Raw genomic sequence first — 20,143 nt, forward strand, 5'->3', positions numbered from 1 at the left:
AGATTGAGACAAGTGGCATCCATTAGATGCACCTTCATGAAACCTCTTAGACTCGATGCAGGTGACGCCCTTTCTCCAGCATCGGCACTGGGTTTGATCCATCTCCTTCATGACACCATGCTACCCGGGGCTGGGGCTGTCTCACTCATTTCTGTAACCTTCGGGAGGAGGCAAAAAATGCACTGGTGTGATGCCTGCAGACTGACACCCCCAGTGACAGGGTGCTCGGCTGGAAGCAGAGTTGGCAGCCGAGTCACCTCCTTGACCCAGGTGTTTCAAGTCGGTGATCCCATGGGAGCTTACTACCATCCTGGGAGGCAACCATCATCCTCGCTTTTACGGATGAAGAAACTGAAGCTCAGAAGAGGCAGACCTGTCCAAGGTCATGCAGTTAGGAAGAGATACTCTGTGCTAGAAGCTCACATCCCTTCTCTTTGGCCCTTATTCTCTGCGGTACAGTTCTAGATGCACCAAGCTGGTAAGAGGCAAGATTTCAGGACAAGTCACCAGAGGCGTGGGTCTCATGATTCCTTGGGGCAGGCACTAGGCCTCCCCCAACCTCAAAAGGGCTACATTCTGTGCCCCTCCCAGGAACACAGCCGGCTACAGGGAGAGCAGAGACTCACAGCTTAGCCTCTGCTCTGGGCACACATTGTGCTGTGCTTCAAGAAGCCTCCCTCAGGCTCCCATAGACTGTTTTTACCAACAGAACCAGGTTTGTTTACATCGGCAGCCCACCCATGGTGGTCAGACTACAATGCTCTGTCCAGTCCCCAGTGTCTGGGCACTCTAAATTGTCACCATCATCTCCTCTTTGAGGGATCAGAGAAAGAACCTGGGAAACCTTCGAGGGAAAAGGCTAAAGGAGAGGAAGGGACAGATGACCAACCTCTGGTCTTTTGCCCCCGCCTAGAAATGCCACCAGGCTTCCTGGTCTGTTGCTTTGGTCCTGGGTCCCAGCAGCTTCACCTTGTAGACAGTTCTTTCAAAGAGATCATATACCCCAGATCTCACCTAGTGGTCCCCAGTTCAACCTCTCTGAGCCATGTGCTAGGTCACACCTTTCCTTATAGTGCCCTCTGGAGGTGAGGCCCTCCCCGACCTCCTTCTTCTCCACTGTCTTCCTCATGGGGGTTTGCCTGGCATCTGGCCCCATTCTCCTGGGCTGAGGAAGCCACAGCTCCTGTGTGATGCACCCCCCTCACTCCCTGAACCTGTGAAGGGATCTGATCAGCAGCTGCCAAAGGTGCTTTGCATCTTAAAGCAACCTAGCCAGTTTATTCCATCCCCAAACTCTCCCTCCAGCTGGAGTCCCATTTCCAGGGCCTCTGAGAACATGCCCAACCCCATTTTTCTGTCCCAATTCCTCCAGCCTGGGCTTCCCCGATTCAGCCCACAAATCAGCAGCCCCGCTGAGAAATTCTGGTCCCCTCAGTCTCCTGAAGGAGTGCACCAAAGTAAGAGCTGAAGTTTGGGCTGCAACTTAAGCCAGGGGTGTCGGCAGGGGCTGCCACCCCGGTGTGTCCGCTGGTGCTGGCCCAGGTCGGGAGCTGGGGGCAAAGGCCTTGCCACTCTGCCGGCAGACGGCGGGCTTCTCTCCGCGGTGCGCCCCCTGGTGAATGAACAGGTGAGAGCTCTGGCGGAAGCTCCTGTCACGCTGGCTCAAAGCCTAAGGTTTCTGGCCCGGGAGTGTTAGTGCCGCAGCAGATTTGAACTGTCTACAAAACTCTTGCTGCAGCTGAGTTTGGTGCACTTATTTCTTGCCTGTGTGCGAGCACTGTGTTTAAGGAGGTTTTGTCACATTCTGGGCAGGCGTGGGGTCATTCGCCCACGTGGACTTGCTGGTGCTTGGTGAACTGGGTGCGCTCCTTAAAGCCACAGCCACACTCAGGACACTTGAAGGGTCACTCTCCACTGTGGGTGAGTTGGTGTTTTAGGCAGTCGGAGCTGTGGGTGAAGTTCTTGCTCCTCCTCCGCGTGCGATCGCTGGTGCTTGAGCAGATAAGAGCTGCACCCAAAGCGGTCACCACACCAGACACAGAGGTGGGGCTTCTCACGGGTGTGGGAGCGCTGGTGCTGCGCCAGGTTGGAGCTGAGGCTGAAGCGCTTGCCACAGTCCCCCACCGCTGTAGGGCTTCTCCCCCGTGCGCGTGCGCTGGTGCTGGATCAGGCTGAAGCTAACACAAGAAGTCTTGCCACACTCGGCACAAGAGTCAGGCTTCTTGCCCATGTGTCCCCGCCGGTGTCCGAGCTGCGGCCAATAACAGGCTCCTAGCACTCCAGACACTTGTGAGGTCGGAGGCCTGAGTGAGAACGACGGTGTCTCATGAGGTTAGAGCTCAGGCTGAAGCAACAGTCACACTGGGGACAGGGGGACGGTTGCTCGCCAGTTTCTACCCCGTGCTGCTTAACCAGATCTGAGCCCCGTCGGAAGTTTTTGCTACACTGGGAACAGCAGTAGGGTTTGCCACCACCGTGGCTGCTTTGGTGATGATTGAGATCGGGGAGGTAGGCTGCAGTCAATCCACACTGCTGGCACTCGAAGGCTCCAGGGACCGCAGGAGAGTTGGTCTTGGCAGGAGTTTCTCCCTCCCCAGGGCCAGAGACTGACCTACATAGGTACCCAGGCCCAGCATCATTTCCCAGGCGGCCGGCTGCTCCGACGACACCAAGGGCCTCTTGTGTGAAACTACTCCGCAAACAAAGGCGGGTCTTGGGATTTCCTGGGATCCAGACAACCGGTTCCCCCGCTGCTCGGCGCCGTCGGAGTCCTCCCTTGCCGTTTCTGGAGCCCGCGACTCCATAGCCGGAAGAGCGTCCCGTTTCCTAGATACCAACCACTCAACTCACAAGCACAACCAGAGCTGAAGACTCGGGACCTAGGAATCCAGCACCGGAAACGGAAATGTCCACTAGCTCGTGCCATTCTAGGAAGTGGCAGCGAACGGTCTTTGTGGGTTTAACCCTCTCGTTCACCTGGCGGAGCAAATGCTCCTATCTGCAGCCGCTATCACTTGACATTTTCCTCGGCTCGAGGTTCTGAGTCCATCAGCGCAGACTTCAGTGCCCCGGCCACCGCTAGGGGGCGACAAAGCGAGCTGTCGTTGCCAAGAACACGCTGGGGGCGGAGTAGACACGTCACCTGGAGTAGCACCCTACCGAGACTCCAAGGTCGGAGGTACCGGTCCACCTGAGGCCCTTTAGAGTTTCCCATCCATCCTAAGCTAGGCGTGTTAAACTTGGCGCAGACTACATATCCCAGTATGCACCGCACGCGCCTCTAGGGCTCTCACAATGATTAGATAACCACTACTCTCAACATTTTTTCTGCGACTCTGCAAGTCAGAGCACCAGGATCGAGAACTACAACTTCCGACCTGCAGAACAGCGGCGGCGCTATTTAAAAAGCGTCAGAGAGGCGGTGCTGGCCACGCCCCTCTTTTCCAGTTCCGCTCCCTTGGATGAGCGGCGAGGAGAGGGGCGGAGCCTTAGGCCTGAGCCAAGATGGCGGCTGCGAAGTCAACCCCCACGGACTCGCTCTCGTTCTGCCTCGCGCAGCTCACGGCGGCGGCCGGGGAGGGTCTAGGTGGGGGAAAGGACACAGCTACCAACGAGACACCCTTGGGCCGTGCGCTCTTAGCCCTCCGTACGCGCCACGTCAAGGCAGCCGGGGGAATAGAGCGCTTCCGGGCACGCGGCGGGCTCCGCCCCCTTCTCGCGCTGCTACGGCGAGCGGCTGCAGCGGGTCCCGCCCCGTCCCAGGCTGGAGCAGGCTCCGCCCCCTCGTCGGTCGAGTCAGCGGCTTCTTCTGGCCCCTCCCCTTCGCCGGGCTCCGCCCCCTCTGCTGCGTCGCCAGCGACACCCGCGCCACCAGCGCGCCTGCGCAAGACGCTGGACTTGGCGATCAGCATCCTGGCCAACTGCTGTACGGAAGGGGCGTGCCGGGCTGAAGTGCGCAGACTCGGAGGCATTCTCCCGTTGGGTAAGTGCTCCACCCTCACTTCCTAGGTTTCCACCCATATCTCTGTGTGGGCCTGGGCGGAGTCTCAAGTTCTTTGTGCTGCAACCTGGACGACTGTGTTTTAGGAAGGCGCAGCGCCCTCAGTTTTCTTGTTTTCGAGACCCGTGACGTCACTTTTCTTTCTAGAAATGATATGCTAGCCTTCCTAGATCCGATAATTACAGCTAATTACCTGGGTATTGATTGAGGATCACCTCTCTCGCATCTGGGCTGGTGAAGTGAAATCGCTCAGTCGTGTCCGACTCTTTGCGACCCCATGGACTGTAGCCTACCAGGCTTCTCCATCCATGGGATTTTCCAGGCAAGGGTACTGGAGTGGGTTGCCATTTCCTTCTCAAGGGGATCTTCCCAACCCAGGGATCGAACCCGGGTCTCCTGCATTGCAGACAGACGCTTTACCCTCTGAGCCACCAGGGTGGAGGCCAGAGGGTTATTTGGTGACTTTGAAATGATTCTTGGTCTTCATTTACGTTCAGAGCAGGCGCTCAGTGCCTGCAGTGTCTGGCCTTGTGCAGAGCTCTGAAACCCCACTGGATGAGCCAGATGTTAGGTGTAGTGCTTCAGAAAGTGGGCTCTGCAGTCAGCTAGACCCGTCAGAGGATTGCAAAATGAGGTAATAATAACTGCCTTAAAAAATTGGAATAGGGAGAAAATAAAATACAAAGAAGGAGCACAGATACTCAAAGTATGAACTGGGTACTCCCAGTTATTAAAAACTAGCAAAATAAGAACAAATTTTGGGAAATCCCTGGTGGTCTAATGGTTAGGACTTGGTGCTTTCACTGCTGGAACCCAGGTTCCATACCTGGTCAGGGAACTGCAAGCCTCCAGGCACAGCCAAAAAAACTAGAACAAACCCTAAGCCAGTGTTATAACTAAAAATGGAATGTAACCTTTAAAATTTGGGAATCACTATACTGTACATCTGTAACTTATACAATGGTACTTCTCAGGTGGGTCAGTGGTAAAGAATCTGCCTGCCAATGCAGGAGATGTGTGTTCAATCCCTAGGCCTGAAAGATCCCCTGGAGGAGGAAATGGCAACCCACTCCAGTATTCTTGGCTGGAAAATCCCATGCACAGAGGAGCCTGGCAGGCTGCAGTCCCTGGGGTCAAGGAGTCAGACATGATTGAGCAACAGATCACGAAACTTATATAATATTGTGCATTGTCTACATTTCAGTTTTTCAAGTGAGAACAAACTCAAGATAGCAAGCTTTTCTGTTTACTAGCTAAATTGGCGCCTTCTAGTGGCAACATTGTGAACACAGCGTTCTTCATTGCCTGCTAGCTATAAACTTAGGCCTATTTTTGTGAAATCTTTTATTTTTTTGATAACATAAAACATTATTTTCAGTTTTCATAAAATATATCTGGACCATAATGTATTTTACAAGAGGCCTGGCACATTAAGTCCTCAAAATATATAAGTTTTGTTGTTAGTGTATAACTCCCATCATTCATTCACTGTTCTGTACTTTAAATATCTCCTGAATCCATCCCGCTGCTTTGCCTTTTTCCATCATGTGCTCAGAGACTGTGCTGGGCTGTGCTGGTATCTGGGTCAACCCATCTTCTTACTATTGTGACAGCTTCTGGGTTGCTCCCTCTGCCTTACTGTTTTCCCCTGTAATCCATTCTCCTCGTGACTGCCAATCTATATCATGTCATGTCCATTCTTAGAACCCTGTATGGCTCCCAGTGCCCTCACATTCAAGTCTTCATCTCTTGACCTTATAAGGCCCTTCGTGAAGTCATAGCATAAACACTAGATCTCACTTCCGGGCCTTTGCAAGGGGTGCTACCAAACCCGAAATGCCCTGTAACACTCCCATCCACCATCCACCTAGCAAACACCTACCTACTGAACCTTCCAGATCCTGCAAGTGTTAGGCCTATTCTGGAGGCCTTCCCTGACTCTCTGAGGCCACGTTCTTTTTTTTTTATAATTTTAATTGGAGGCTCATTACTTTACAGTATTGTAGTGGCTTTTGCCATACATTGACATGAATCAGCCATGGATGTACATTCGTCCCCCATCCTGAACTCTCCTCCCACCTCCCTCCCCGTCCCATCCCTCAGGGTCATCCCAGGCCCTGAGCGCCCTGTCCTGAGGCCACTCTTGAGGTGATTAACGAGAGAGACAAGAAGGGGTAGAACCCTCAAGAGGCCAAACTCTCTTGCAGTGACTATTCTTCAGTGTGTGAAGACAGACAGCATCCAGAACCGAACTGCCCGTGCTCTGGGGAACTTAGCCATGGAACCTGAGAGCTGCGGGGACATCCACTCTGCTGGTGAGTGGGCTTTGAGGGTGGAGCCAGCTAGGGCTTGGGGATGAAAGAAGGGATGGAGGGGGGCTGGGGTCTGTCCTCCCTCACCCTCCATCTCCCCCCACCCCCACCCCTAGGTGCTGTTCCCCTGCTTGTGGAGAGCCTGACGGCCTGCCAGGACTCCCAGTGCCGCCAGAGTGTGGTCCGCGCCCTCCGCAACCTGGCGGACTCACCCCAGCACCGCCTGGCCCTGGCCCAGCAGGGAGCAGTGCGCCCACTGGCTGAACTTCTGGCTGCAGCACCAGATCCCGCGCTGACCTTGGCCTTGGTCCGTGCCCTCCTGGAGCTGAGTCGAGGCTGCTCCCGGGCCTGTGCTGAGCAGCTCAGTCTGGGTGGGGGACTCGGCCCACTGGTTGGCCTGGCCTCCCATCCCAAAAGAGCCGTGCGTGAGGCCACCATCTTGATCCTCGCCAACCTGTGTGCCCAGGGCCTGGTGCGGCCTGCCCTGGGCAATGCTGGGGGCGTGGAGGTGCTGTTGGGTGAACTCCGGCGGCGCCGGGGCCTCAACGGAGCAAGCCCAGCCTCCCAGCAGCCCCTGGTGCGGGCCGTGTGTCTGCTGTGCCGGGAGGCGATCAACCGGGCCCGGCTGCGAGATGCCGGGGGCTTGGAGCTGCTGATGGGCTTGCTGCGGGATCCCCGTGCCAGCGCCTGGCACCCTCGTGTGGTGGCTGCCCTCGTGGGCTTCCTGTATGACACAGGGGCTCTGGGCCGGCTTCAGGCTCTGGGATTGGTACCTCTCCTGGCCGGGCAGCTGTGTGGTGAGGCTGGCGATGAGGAAGAAGAGGGAAGAGAAGCTGCTTCCTGGGACTTCCCTGAGGAGAGGACCCCTGAGCGGGCAGAGGCCGGAAGCTTCCGAAGCCTCCAGTGAGTTAATGCTGTGGGGTGGGGCCTCTTCACTACCCTCACTCACCCGACCCCCACCCATTCTGTCTTCGTAAGACTTTGATTCTGACTCCTAGTTCCTTGTTCTCACTGAACATGACCACCTTCAGGACTCCAAATACACCTTTTCTTTCTTGGAGCCACCTTTGTTTGACCTTGGCTCTTTGCTGGTGGCACAGTGGTAAACAACCCACCTGCCAATGCAAGAGATGCAAGAGACATCCGCTTCAATCCCCAGGTCAGGAAGATCCCCTGGAGGAGGGCATGGCCACCCACTCCAGTATTCTCGCCTGGAGAATCCCATGTTCGGAGTAACCTGGCAGGCTATGGCCCATAGTGTCGCAGAGTCAGACACGACTGAAGGGACTTAGCCTGCGTGCGTGTGTGCATGCAGAGCCTCTGGTTACTGTTCCCTGTGCCCAGGGCACTCCTCCTCTGAGATGCCTTGATTAGATCTTACTTTCATGGGGACTTGATTTAAAATGTCAGCTCTTTCCTTACCACCTTCCCCTCCCCCACCCCTCCGTGTTTCTGTTCCCTTTTATTTTTGTCCACAAGTATCACTTCACATCGAGGAATAGAAACTCTAGAAGGTCATGACCTTTTTTGCTGATGCTTTTCTGTAGTACCTGAAACGCCCTTAGCATGCACTAGGCAATAGGCAGTGGGGAATTGCTGAATGGGGGTGGGTGGGTGTTGGGATTCCCTCCCTTTTTCCCCTGTCCCCCTCAGGCTGTCTCTTTTTGCCTCAGTCACCTCTCGGAGGACCCATCTTTTGACCTGCTCCCTCCCCTCTGCTCCGGGTTCCATGTCCTTTCTCCCCTCTGCAGGTCCTGGCTGATCTCCGAGGGCTATGCCGCAGGCCCGGGAGACATCTCTCCCGACTGGTCCCCGGAGTGCTGTCCGCCGCCGCCAGAACCGGCCGATCTGACCAGCCCCACCTCGCTGCGGACGCCCCGCGCCGTGCGCCCGCCTGGCCGCAGCCCCACCGCCTCTGCAGCCGAGGAGCCCTGGGGCCGCGAGGGGCCGGCGCTGCTGCTGCTGTCGCGCTTCTCCCAGGCTCCCGACCCCAGCGGGGCGCTGGTGACCGGCCCGGCCTTGTGCGGCCTACTGGCCTACGTGACGGGCGCGCCGGGCCCGCCGAGCCCCCGCGCACTGCGCATCCTGGCGCGGCTCACCTGCAACCCCGCCTGCCTCGAGGCCTTCGTGCGCAGCTACGGGGCAGCGCTGCTGCGTGCCTGGCTGGTGCTCGGCGTCGCCCCCGACGACTGGCCCGCGCTGCGCAGCCGGCAGGCTCGCCGCAGCCAGCACCAGCACCGAGAGCTGGGTGGGTCCCGCGCCCCCTCACCCTTCCCCTCCCACTGCGCCTCGCCCGCTCTCTCACCGCCATCCCTGCGAACCTCAGCCACCAGCTGGTGGCCCGGAAGGACTCCCTTCTCCTCCATTGTCCTCACACACAGTTCTTCAACCTCTGACTGTGTCTTGGGGCCCAGGGACCGCAGCACCAGGTTTGGCCTGAACAGCTTAGAATCTGCCTCTCCTTCCCCAGTCTCTTCTCATTTCCCCCGTATTCCTAACTTCTGCACTGTCCTTGACTCCACTGGGAACACTGATGTGAACTGCGTCTCAGGCGTCTCATCCTCCCAGGCTCACATCCTCCCAAAGCCCCCTTCCAACCCTGCCAGGGACTGCCCAGTCTTCTGTGCCCTGTTTTAGCCCCCGAGGGCCCAGAGTCATTCCCTGACCATCCCACTTCCTATTCTGGCCCTTAACCTTCCAGTTCCTGGTGTTGGGTTGCCAACCCTCTGGGGCCTGCGGTCATCATCCTCTGCCTTGCCCTGGGGTCACCCCCTCCTTCTTCCCAGGGGCCTCTCTTGCCCACCCCCAGCCCCACTCCAGCTCCCAACCTGACCTGCTCCGCCCACCCCTGCAGGTGAGATGCTGCTGCAGAACCTAACAGTGCAAGCCGAGTCGCCCTTCGGAGTGGGGGCCCTCACCCACCTGCTGCTCTCTGGGAGCCCGGAGGACCGTGTGGCCTGTGCCCTGACCCTGCCCTTCATCTGTCGGTGAGGGAGACGTGGGTACCTCGCGGGGGCGGGCGCAAGATTGCTGTTCTCCAGCCCCGCCCTTTTCCACCTTCTGAAAGGTTCTCTTTTCCCCTCAAAGGAAGCCCTCTCTGTGGCGCCGGCTACTTCTGGACCAGGGCGGCCTCCGGCTGCTCCTCTCGGCGCTCACCCGGCCTGCTCCACACCCGCTCTTCCTCTTTTTCGCCGCAGACTCCCTTTCCTGCCTCCAAGGCCTGGTGTCTCCCACAGGGAGCCCAGCCTTCCTACCTGCAATCCCCTTGGACCTAGACGCGCCCTCCCCTTGCCTCTATGAACCTCTGCTGGGCCCAGCCCCCGTGCCAGCCCCCGACCTCCACTTCCTGCTGGACTCAGGCCTCCGGCTCCCTGCTCAGCGAGCTGCCTCAGCCACCGCCTCCCCCTTCTTCCGGGCCCTGCTGGCTGGCAGCTTTGCCGAAGCCCAGATGGACCTAGTGCCCCTCCGAGGCCTGTCACCCAGCGCAGCCTGGCCCATCCTGCATCACCTGCATGGCTGCCGGGGCTGTGGGGCCGCCCTGGGGCCTGTCCCTCCGCCGGGTCAGCCCCTGCTGGGCTCCGAGGCTGAGGAGGCCCTGGAGGCTGCTGGCCGTTTCCTGCTGCCAGGGCTGGAGGAGGAGCTGGAAGAAGCCGTGGGCCGCATCCACCTGGGACCCCAGGGTGGCCCGGAGTCTGTGGGGGAGGTGTTCCGCCTGGGCCGGCCGCGGCTGGCTGCCCACTGCGCGCGCTGGACCCTGGGGCCGGAGCAGTGCCCCCGGAAGCGGGCCTTGGCTCTGGTGGGGCTTGTGGAAGCAGCTGGTGAGGAGGCCGGGCCCCTGACCGAGGCCTTACTGGCTGTGGTGATGGGGGTGGAGTCCGGGGGCAAGGGTCCCAGCCTAGACTGTTGATGTATCCTGGGAGGAGACCCAGGGATGAGTTAGCTAGGAGAAGGTCTCTCAATGGGAGGAGGCTGAGCAGAAGGACTCACCGTCGAGGGCCCATGAAAGGATGGACCTGGAGCCCTGGGTGATGGTCTGAAGACTCAGGAGTGAGAAGCCAAGGCCAGGGTCTGGGCATGGGGCCCTCGAGATGGAGAACAGCCCAGGGCCCCAGGAACCTGGCCTGGCCCAGCTTTATGGAGCTGGAATTAAAAGCTTTGGAGTCGGCTCCCCTGTTGTGTGGTGTCTCTGCTTCCTTTCCTGTGGGAGTACCCGCACCTCTTAACCCATGCAGCAGGGTTGTGTCCAGGTATCTATCTCAGTGGGCTTCCCTGGTGGCTCAGGGGTAAAGAACCTGCCTGCTCATGCAGGAGACACAGGTTCAATCCTGGGGTCTGGAAGATCCCCTGGAGAAGGAAATGAGAACCCACTCCAGTATTCTTGCCTGGGAAATCCCATGGACAGAGAACCCTGGTGGAGCTTGTAGAGTTGGACATGACTTAGCAATTAAACAACAACTGTGTCTCAGTACAGGCCAACCTTGGTGTTCAGGAGTTTAATAAGTAACAATGTGCAGGTTCCTGGAGCCCCTGGATATGCTGCAGTTGCCAGGCTGCTCCTGAGGATGTGGTTTTGGGCCCCAAGGGAAGCCTGCTTCCTGCTCAGGCTACTTCATTGCTCAGGCAGCCACCCAGCTGGATACAGACCCTGATCTGGGCTGAGGGGATGTGTGGGTGGGGATGGATGTCCAAGACCTTGGCACTATTGTTTCATCACCCATCACCCATCATGGACCTTCTGTCTCTGGGTCCATTTTCATCTCTTGGACCAAGTGTCCTGCTGTTTTTCTGAGAGAAGACTATTGTGTTCTTCAAGTCCCTGAGGCCACTGGTCACGCCCAGAGGGAGCTGGAGCCCTAGGCTGATATTGCTTTGGTTGCCCCGGCATGGTCTCCAGAAGCCTGGCTCCCAGATCATTGACCACTTAGGTGGCAGCCTGACTGTGAGGACAGGGCCTGGACTGGGGCCGTCCACTAACTTCTGGGAAGCCAAGGGGACCCCTTGCTGCCTCTGAGAGTATCCAGGTCTCTGTTCTCAGGATGTCCTTTACAACCACTGGACCCCCAGGGAATTCCCCAGGAAACTTTTTTAAAAGTACTGATGCCCAGGCCCTTTCTGACTGAATTGGACTGAGGGGAGAGTGCCTTAGGCATCAGTATTTTTTAAATTTATTTTTAATTAGTGGATAATTGCTTTACAATGCTGTGTTGGTTTCTGCTGTATAACAATGCTTATCAGCCATAAGGATACATATGTCCTCTCCTTCCCAGCGGAGCCCCCTCCCCCTGCATCAGTATTTTTTAAAAGGCCCCTGAGTTGCCATTCCAGTGCTCACTTCTCGACCCGTGTCTGAGTTGAGACCCACAGTCTGTCTGCAGCACTGCTGTGTCCTCCCACACCTATCTCTAGAGTTTCTCATTTCCAACTTGATTTCTCGGTCAAGGGGAAGCCTCTTGTTCCTTTGTGGCCAGAATCTGTGTCTTGCTTTCTTTATATTCACCAGTATGTTGGGAAAGGGCTCTTGGGGGACAGGTCTGGGTCATCTCGGTGCAGGGAAGAGTTGGCTGAGGTCTAGCTGCCTGGAAGCATTTCTCCTGAGTCTGCGTGGGACTTGGGCCTCAGGTTCTGTTTAGCTGTGTCTGTATGTCTGTTTCCAACTATGCCTTACAGTCTATGGATGGGATTATCATCTCTGTCTCTCAGAGATTTCTTTGTATCCAGTTTGTGTGCCTTTGGGGACCTCTGTTTATGTCATTGTCACAGTCTCTTAGGGAAGATTTCTGAACCTGGGAACTGACAGATCCTTAGAACATCACCACCGCCTCCAACTCCAAAATTCTGTCTAGAGAAATCCTCCGGGAATAGCAGGGGGTGGGAGACAAGCTCTGTCTAGGAGACAAGCTCTGTCTAGGACTCAAGGTACTAACTTTGGGGATGGGGGCAGGTGGGCTTGGGTGCCTCAGTCTGAGTCTAAGAGTCTCCCTGAGCAGAGGATCCCGGGCTTTTTCTGGAGGAGCCACTTCTCTTACTCTGACTCTGGCCGCCTGGGGCTCCCTGCAGCTGAGGCCAAGGCTGGGGTGTGGCCGTCTGCGCAGCAGGCAGGCGGGCTGGGCCTGGGTGGGCCGGGGCCCTCCCTCCCTTACAGGCCCCCACCCCGGGTTCTCCCGTTCCCCCCCCCCCCCCCCCCCCACAACAGCCTTATCCCAGCGGGTCCCGGCTTCCTTACATGGTCACGGCTGGGCCTCCAGCTCCCGGACGTCCCCCGCCCCCCGCCCCCACCGGACACGGCCCCCGCCCTGCTCGCCCCGCGCGGTCTGCCCGCGCCCCGTCATGGAGGACCTGGGTGAGTGGGGTCCGGGTCCCCTTGTCCCCAAGCCCCTCACCACTGCCTGGACCCGCTTCCCCATCCTGGGGCCCCCTCGCACTCCCGGCATCGCTCCATCCCTGCCTCCCGGTCTTCTGGCTTCTGGTCTCTGCCGGTGCCTCCTTTCCGACTCCACGTCCCTCTTCCTGCCGCTCCCTTCCTGCCTTTGCCAGACTGGTCGCTCCCTCCCTTCTTCCTTCACTTCGCTCCCCCGTCGCTGGCTGCAAACGGATGGGCAGGGAGGTGCAGCGCCTGCGGACGCCTGGGCTCAGGAGCTCTGGGAAGGGAGGAGTTAAAAGGACCTTGGGTCCAGGGACTGGGAAAATAGTCGGGAAGGGAGACTATGACAGTAAGTTCTGGAGAAGAAAATGGGCTTGCCCTAGGGTTTGGGGAAGGAAAGAGTTAAGGGCCCTTTAGTATGGTAGGGTCAGGTCCTTGGGGCAGAAAGGAAAGATAATAGATGGGTGCTGAGCTGCCAGGGAGAGGTCAAGGATTCCATCAGGCGCTCAGGGATGCAGAGTAAAGGGGCAGGGACTTTAAATCTGGAAGGTGAAGAGTTCAAAGGTTCTGGATCTGGGGATGGAGAAGGGGGAAGCTGGGTTGTGTGTTTTGGGGGGTGGTGCTGTCTGTCCCTCCGACTTGGGGCAGAGAGGAGGATTCACGCATCTCATCCTCCCTGTCCTTTGGAACTGGGGCACGAAGGCTGTGCGCTCCGTGGGATAGAAGGCGTTCCAGCACCCTGCAGTAGGGGGTGCTGCTCAGAATGAGTAACGGGCACTGGTACTGAAGAATAAACCAATCAGAAAGCAGGTCCCACCAGACTCACCAATGAGGTGCATAGGGCGGAGCCCAGTGGCATCTGGAGGTGGGCCAGGGCTGGGAGGGGCCTGTTTAGGTGTAGGGGGTGTGGCAGAAAGAGCATCCAATCAGAAAGCAGATGTCAGGCATACAGCCAATTGAGCAATTTGGGGTGGAGCCAAATTTGCCTCCAGGGAAGAGCCAATTTTGACTGCATTACCGAAGATTCAGAGAATTAAAGAGTCAGGTAGATGAGTTTGTAAATGACTCTCAGGAAGAGCCACGTGGGATGTTGTGTCCGTAAATAGTCCTTGCTGCCCTTCCACATCTCTGCCATGGTCTGCCTTGTATTTCTTCTGATTCTTGACCTCTACTCTTAATAGTGGCTTCTGTCCTCAAGTACTGCCCACTTAGAACGCTTATTCTCTGATCTCTTAAGGCCCTGTCTCTGCCTTAACCTTGACTTCTCAGCCTCTCACCTTGACGGCCTCTCCCTGCAGATGCCCTGCTTTCTGACCTGGAGACCACAACCTCACACATGCCAAGGTCAGGGGCTCTAAAAGAGCGGCCCCCAGAGCCCCTCACGTCTCCTCTGACACAGGTGAGCTCAGATGCTGGGGAGAGGGACAACCACTCGGGCCAGGTTTGGTGAGAGGAAAGGAAACCCAGGCCTGAGTAGGGCAGAGTACAGGCGTATCATCCCACACACATGTCCTTCTCTATAGATGGGGCCTGGGGAATCTTCAGGAGCCTCTGGGGACAAGGACCATCTGTATAGGTGAGAAGACTGGGTATGGGGGGATGGGATGGCCAATTGAGACTCGGGCTTGTATTCCCCACCCCTGAACCCAAGCTCCCACCCTCTTTCCCAGCACGGTATGCAAGCCTCGGTCCCCGAAGCCTGCAGCCCCTGCCACCCCTCCATTCTCCTCTTCCTGCGGTGTCTTGGGCACGGGGCTCTGTGAGCTAGACAGGTTGCTTCAGGAACTTAATGCTACTCAGTTCAACATAACAGGTACCAGGGTTACTGGGACAGGCCTTGATGGGATGGGGGGCAAGGCAGGGCTGGGCAGAGACTAAGGGGGGTAGCCATTCCCTTCTCCCAGGGGATATTCCCAACCCAAGGATTGAACCGGGGTCTCCCGCCTTGCAGGCAGATTCTTTACTTTCCAAGTCACTAAGGAAGCGCATAGACTTCCCAGCGTAGCAGCTAAAGGGATGTAAGCCTTAACTGGGAAGGAGGCTAGTGCATGGCCCCAGGCCCAGTGCCCTTCTCCCCTCTCTGCAGATGAAATAATGTCTCAGTTCCCATCCAGCAAGGAGACAGCAGGGGAGCAGAAGGAGGACCAGCCTGAGGACAAGAAAAGGCCCAGCCCGTGAGTCTGGCGCAGCTGGCGGGGTTGGGGAAAAGGTGGTCAGTTCTGGATGCTGGAGTTACTGGAGCATCACTTCAGTAATGAAGTGTCACCCTGAGACTCTGAGCTGACACAAGCTGTGTTCTTCACAGCCCTCCCAGCCCCTCCCCTGTTCTCCCAAAGCCTTCAGCCACCTCAGCCACCCTGGAGCTAGATAGACTGATGGCCTCACTCTCTGACTTCCGTGTCCAGAACCATGTGAGTCACTCAAGGAGTGGGGGTGGACCACTGTGGATTCATGGCTCTCAACCCATCTGAGACCTTCTCACCTGTGCTGCCTTGCTGACTCAGCTCTCCTGTCCTCACTACTGCAGCTTCCAGCCTCAGGGCCAACCCCGCCACCAGTGCCAAGCTCTGTGAATGAGGACGCCCCCTCCCCACCAGGGCCCACCAGCAAAGGCAGCCTGGACACCATGCTGGGGCTACTTCAGTCTGACCTCAGCCGCCGTGGCGTTCCCACCCAGGCCAAGGGCCTCTGTGGCTCCTGCAATAAACCCATTGCTGGGCAAGTAAGTGAAGCTCTGCGAGTAAGGGGGTAGAGACCCATGCATGCCAAGTCACTTCAGTCATGTCCAACTCTTAGCGATCCTATGGACTGTAGCCCACTAGGCTCCTCTGTCCATGGGATTCTCCAAGCAAGTGTACTGGAGTGAGTTGCCATGCCCTCCTCCAGGGGATCTTCCCCACCCAGGAATTGAACCTGCATCTCTTATATCTCCTGCTTTGGCAGACAAGTTCTTTACCACTAGCGCCACATGGGAAGCCCAGAGACCTATAGACCTATTTCACTTGGAGCCAGTAGGTATTATTGTTATTCATATTTCGTGGATGAGGAAATTGAAGCTCCGAGTCAGACAGCAAGTGAGTGGCAGAGTAAGAATTCCAACCCAGGTTTTATTTATTCTAGTCCTATTGTGTGCCAGGCATTATGCTAGCTCCTTTACAAACCCCCATGTAATTTTTTTAATTGATCAATTTATTTCATTTCTGGTTGTACTGGGTCTTCATTGCTGTGCGTGGGCTTTCTCTCCTTGCAGAGATTCAGGCTACTGTCTAGTTGTGGTGCACAAGCTTCTTATTGCAGGGGCTTCTCTTGTTGCAGAACTCTAGGCACAAGAACTACAGTAGTTGCAGCCCATGGGCTCGGTAGTTGAGGCTCATAGGCTTTAGAGCACGTGCTCAGTCACTGTGGTGCTCAGGCTTAGCTGCTCCAAGGTATGTGGGATCTTCCTGGAGCAGGGATCAAACCTGTGTCCCCTACATTGGCAGGCAGATTGTTATCCACTGCACCACCGGGGAAGTCCCCTATCTCATTTAATCTTCACAAAAGCCTCATTGGCTCCACCCACCATCTCTTCAGGACCCACAAAGACTGTTTCTCCTCCACCAGTCTGGTTTGGGAGCTCCAGTTCTTGGCTTATTGACTGAGCAGATGTTATCAGCAACTGTGCCTAGTGGTTGATCTAGATCCTCCTGCTAGATAAAGTGCCCTACCGCCATCCATTTTGCTGAGAATTTCCAATCTCAGCAAAGCAGGGTGACATTATGAATTTTCTAAGCACTTTCACCTTCATGGGCCCCTTCCTCCATTAAAAAATATATAAATTGCATTTTATGACTGTTGGAGTGAAGATGAATACATTAATATTATATATTAAGTAATTTTCTTCTAGCTCATTTTTTTCTTCTAATTTTAAAAGAAATTATAACATGTTTGTGACCTACAAAAAGTATGATGGGCCCAAGGTACTGTGCTGGAAACCGGCTTAAATCTCCATCGCTTTGGGATTGAGTGACTTGGACATTCGATACTTCATCCTGACTTCTCAAAGATAAGATGTGAAAAGTGCCACGTAAACCTTGGCTCACTGGGCATCTGGCAGCCCGAGGGCCACTCTGACTCACGCCTCAACCCCAACTCACAGGTCGTGACGGCGCTTGGCCGTGCTTGGCATCCTGAGCACTTCGTTTGCGGTGGCTGTTCCACCGCCCTGGGAGGCAGCAGCTTCTTCGAGAAGGATGGAGCTCCCTTCTGTCCTGAGTGCTACTTCGAGCGCTTCTCTCCGCGATGTGGCCTCTGCAATCAACCCATCCGACACGTGAGCCCCGCCTGGACCACAAGCCCCGCCTCTGTTTCACCCAAAGAGCTTCATCCACTTACGCATTTCCATCCCCAACCCAGCTGCTTCCAGGGTTCTCTTCCTCAGCTCTTCGGACTCTGCGCTCTTTGATTCCCAAGTTCCTGCTTAGGTCTCCCGCAGCTTCAACTCATACTTCAAGCCACTCATTTATCGGTTCAGGGTGGGAGGGGAGAGGAAATGGGCGGGGAGGCACGCTGAGTGTTCCCTTTCATTCCCCGCAGAAGATGGTTACTGCCTTGGGCACCCACTGGCACCCGGAGCATTTCTGCTGCGTTAGTTGCGGGGAGCCCTTCGGAGATGAAGGTGAGAGCTTGACCCCCATCTTGAAAGTCGCGTGTCCGCTCGACATCCAGCCCCGCTCCCTTTGGGCCCGCCTACTAGGACTTCCGAAATCCTCAGGGGCCTGAATTTTCTCCTGCTCTCTCCTGGCCCCGGCCTATCCCACCTGTGGATTCCCATCCCACTCTCTCCCACTCTGCCCCCACCCAGACCCTGTCCCTCTCCACCGACTGCGTCCTCTCACCGCGCCGCTTCCGGCCCCCCCAGTCTCCAATCTTTGTGGGCTCCCGGGGCCACCTCGCACCCTTTTCCTTCCTCCTTACTCTGTTCCCGCTCCTAGGTTTCCACGAGCGGGAGGGCCGCCCCTACTGCCGCCGGGACTTCCTGCAGCTGTTCGCGCCGCGCTGCCAGGGTTGCCAAGGCCCCATTCTGGACAACTACATCTCGGCGCTCAGCGCGCTCTGGCACCCGGACTGTTTCGTCTGCAGGGTGCGCAACTGTGGGGGGCGGGGCCTTGGAGGGAGGGGCCAATGGGGGGGCGGGACTAGGAATCGGGCGGGACTTTTCAGAGCGGGACCCCTGGGGAGGCGGAGTTTCACGCTTGCTGGCGGTGCGAGGGGCTGCGGGAGTCTCTGGGGTTGGTTATTCAACTCCAAAAGGGAGTTATTTGGTTTGGAGGTTGGCGCTGACCCATCCTTTCGCGGTTGCCCTTCCCCAGGAATGTTTCGCGCCCTTCTCGGGAGGCAGCTTTTTCGAGCACGAGGGCCGTCCGCTCTGCGAGAACCATTTCCACGCGCGGCGCGGGTCTCTGTGCGCCACGTGTGGCCTCCCGGTGACCGGCCGATGCGTGTCGGCCCTGGGCCGCCGCTTCCACCCGGACCACTTCACCTGCACCTTCTGCCTGCGCCCACTCACCAAGGGCTCCTTCCAGGAGCGCGCGGGCAAGCCCTACTGCCAGCCCTGCTTCCTCAAGCTCTTCGGCTGACCGCCTGCCGGGGTCGCCCCTCCGGGAGAGCGCAGCCCCAAAGACCTCGCCCTCCCCTCACAAAAGATCGGGTTCTCCAGACCTCAAGGCCTGGCTGTTGGAGCTTGGGGCTCCACCAGCCCGACTTCTTGAGGTCCCACCCCACTGGAGGAACCGGCCCCGAAGGTACTGTACGTTCTTCGTGGGCGAGTTCAGAAAAGGCCCTACAAACCCTTACGGCCACACGCCTCCCGAAGTGGGTCCGTACACTGACCGATCCCACGTGAGCCCCTCACTTTGTTCCCAGCCTTGAGGGAGCCCCCCGACTGGAGGATGGCCCTTGCAATTCCCACGAATCCGAGGCCAGGCCAAGACGTCCCTCTCCCCGCCCCTCACTGTTCTGTGCACTTTTTTCTACCTACATAAACACACATTCCACGTCACGTCGGTGCTGTGTCTCTGCGCGGGAGTGGCTCGCTTCGCGACGTCCCGCCCCTTGTACTGCTATGGCCGCCGCGGGCTCTAGGCCGCCGCCTTGTGGCGGGAGCCGGGCCTGCAGCCTCAGCCCTTCAGATGAGCCTGAGGCCGGAAAGGCCGGCCACGTGCGCAGGATTGTATAGCTGGCGGCCAGCCGGGACGGGAATTTAAGCGGAGCCCCATCAAACCTTCCTGTCGCCAACCCCCGACCCATCAGTTCCTTATATTCTCGAAATAAGCACTTAATCTGTACCCACTCCCTTCACCCTTGCCACCTGTTTGGTCTCCAGATTTTCCCCCTCTAATATTTTTTTTTAATTTTTTACTTTTTGGCCACACTGCACAGCATGTGGGGTCTTCTCTCCCCCACCAGGGATCGAACTTGCACCCCCTGCATTGGAAGTGCCGTTTTAATCACCTGACCACCAAGGCAGTCCCACCCCCTTTCTTAAAAGACCCTCAGAGATGGGGCTCCATTTGAAAGTGCCAATTTATTCCCACCCTTTGGATCTGAGCATTAAATTTCAGCTTCTCTCATACTAGTATTGACTTATAACATCTCCTTTAAGCAGAAGATGGCACTTAGGGTGGTCAGGGCACTGACTGAGGAAAACTGGGAGCTGTACGAACTAGAAAGAGGCTTTAATTCAGCTTGGAAGTCAAGGAGGGCTTCCTGGAGGAGGTGACACAGGAGCCAAGCCCCTGTGAGAAGGGTGAGACCAGGGGTTCTTAGGTACAGAGAGGTTCAGGCTGCATCTGAATCCCCAAACCCCAGGGGTCTTTGTAAGCCCAGTTCCCTAGGAAGGGGGCCTAGATTCCTGCTCTAACTACAGGGACCTCTGAGGCTGGAAACAATGGATCCCCAAAGGCCCTTCCAGCTCAAAGAGGGGCTAACAGCCAAGGAGAACAGCTGTGGTGTGGGCAAGAGCCAAAGGTGAGGTTCTTTGCCTTGGCTTCGGGCAAACCACCTTCCCCAGATTCTTTCCTCTCTGAAGCTCCCCTCCTGGGTCTTCCTAAGCCTCTGGCTCTTCCTCTTTCACAAATCCTCCCTGGAGAGTGCTGTCCATCCCTTGGCTTGTAACTGCCTCCCAGTCTTGAGCCATTCATTTCCCAAGAATTCATTGACTACATATTGTGCTAGGTCCATGCTGGGTGCTGAGAAACACGTTCCTTGGATTCCTGGTCTCATAGGAGAGACAGATGGAAAAAAAAAAGAAAAACAAGAAACAAAACCGCAATGACAAGTGTGATAAAGTAACAAACTCCCCTGATGGCCTAGGTAAAGCTGGTTCTTCTCCCTAGTTTCCACCCATAGCACCTCCCTAGTCCCTCACTTATCACTTTTGCAAACAGGTATTTGTTGCTTGTTCATTTATGTTTTGGTTTTTTTTTTTTT

The 20,143-nt window shown here is 56.7% G+C and overlaps 2 protein-coding genes and 1 long non-coding RNA gene across 7 annotated transcripts; 2 read left to right on the forward strand and 1 right to left on the reverse strand.

Annotated features, from left to right (window-relative positions):
* Positions 1-1,664: 1,664 nt before the first annotated feature.
* ARMC5 (armadillo repeat containing 5) lies at positions 1,665-10,478 on the forward strand. Of its 2 annotated transcripts, none has more exons than XM_070461239.1 (6): positions 1,665-3,982; positions 6,208-6,315; positions 6,429-7,215; positions 8,064-8,560; positions 9,167-9,299; positions 9,400-10,478. In XM_070461239.1, the coding sequence occupies exons 1-6, from the start codon at positions 3,505-3,507 to the stop codon at positions 10,217-10,219; spliced, it is 2,823 nt and encodes a 940-aa protein (XP_070317340.1). In that variant the 5' UTR covers positions 1,665-3,504; the 3' UTR covers positions 10,220-10,478. The 2 variants fall into 2 exon arrangements, with proteins under 2 accessions (XP_070317340.1, XP_070317341.1); XM_070461240.1 differs by lacking the exon at positions 1,665-3,982 and adding an exon at positions 4,043-4,634.
* Positions 10,479-12,549: 2,071 nt separating this feature from the next.
* On the forward strand, positions 12,550-18,713 carry TGFB1I1 (transforming growth factor beta 1 induced transcript 1). Of its 3 annotated transcripts, none has more exons than XM_020893741.2 (11): positions 12,550-12,652; positions 13,972-14,072; positions 14,197-14,249; positions 14,344-14,486; positions 14,760-14,847; positions 14,979-15,084; positions 15,201-15,395; positions 16,812-16,985; positions 17,249-17,330; positions 17,647-17,795; positions 18,025-18,713. In XM_020893741.2, exons 1-11 carry the CDS (start codon positions 12,640-12,642, stop codon positions 18,289-18,291), a joined length of 1,371 nt encoding a protein of 456 aa, XP_020749400.2. In that variant the 5' UTR covers positions 12,550-12,639; the 3' UTR covers positions 18,292-18,713. The 3 variants fall into 3 exon arrangements, with proteins under 3 accessions (XP_020749400.2, XP_070317342.1, XP_020749399.2); XM_070461241.1 differs by having other exon boundaries at positions 12,560-12,652; positions 13,911-14,072; XM_020893740.2 differs by lacking the exon at positions 12,550-12,652 and adding an exon at positions 12,748-13,022.
* LOC139032884 (uncharacterized) lies at positions 15,749-17,718 on the reverse strand. Of its 2 annotated transcripts, none has more exons than XR_011485519.1 (2): positions 17,630-17,718; positions 15,749-16,963 (listed from the first exon to the last, which is right to left on the reverse strand). It is a non-coding gene; the product is annotated as an uncharacterized lncRNA (long non-coding RNA). The 2 variants fall into 2 exon arrangements; XR_011485518.1 differs by having other exon boundaries at positions 17,551-17,641.
* Positions 18,714-20,143: the final 1,430 nt, after the last annotated feature.

The sequence above is a fragment of the Odocoileus virginianus genome, chromosome 33 (assembly GCF_023699985.2).
Source record: "Odocoileus virginianus isolate 20LAN1187 ecotype Illinois chromosome 33, Ovbor_1.2, whole genome shotgun sequence".
NCBI classification, from domain to species: Eukaryota; Metazoa; Chordata; class Mammalia; order Artiodactyla; family Cervidae; genus Odocoileus; species Odocoileus virginianus.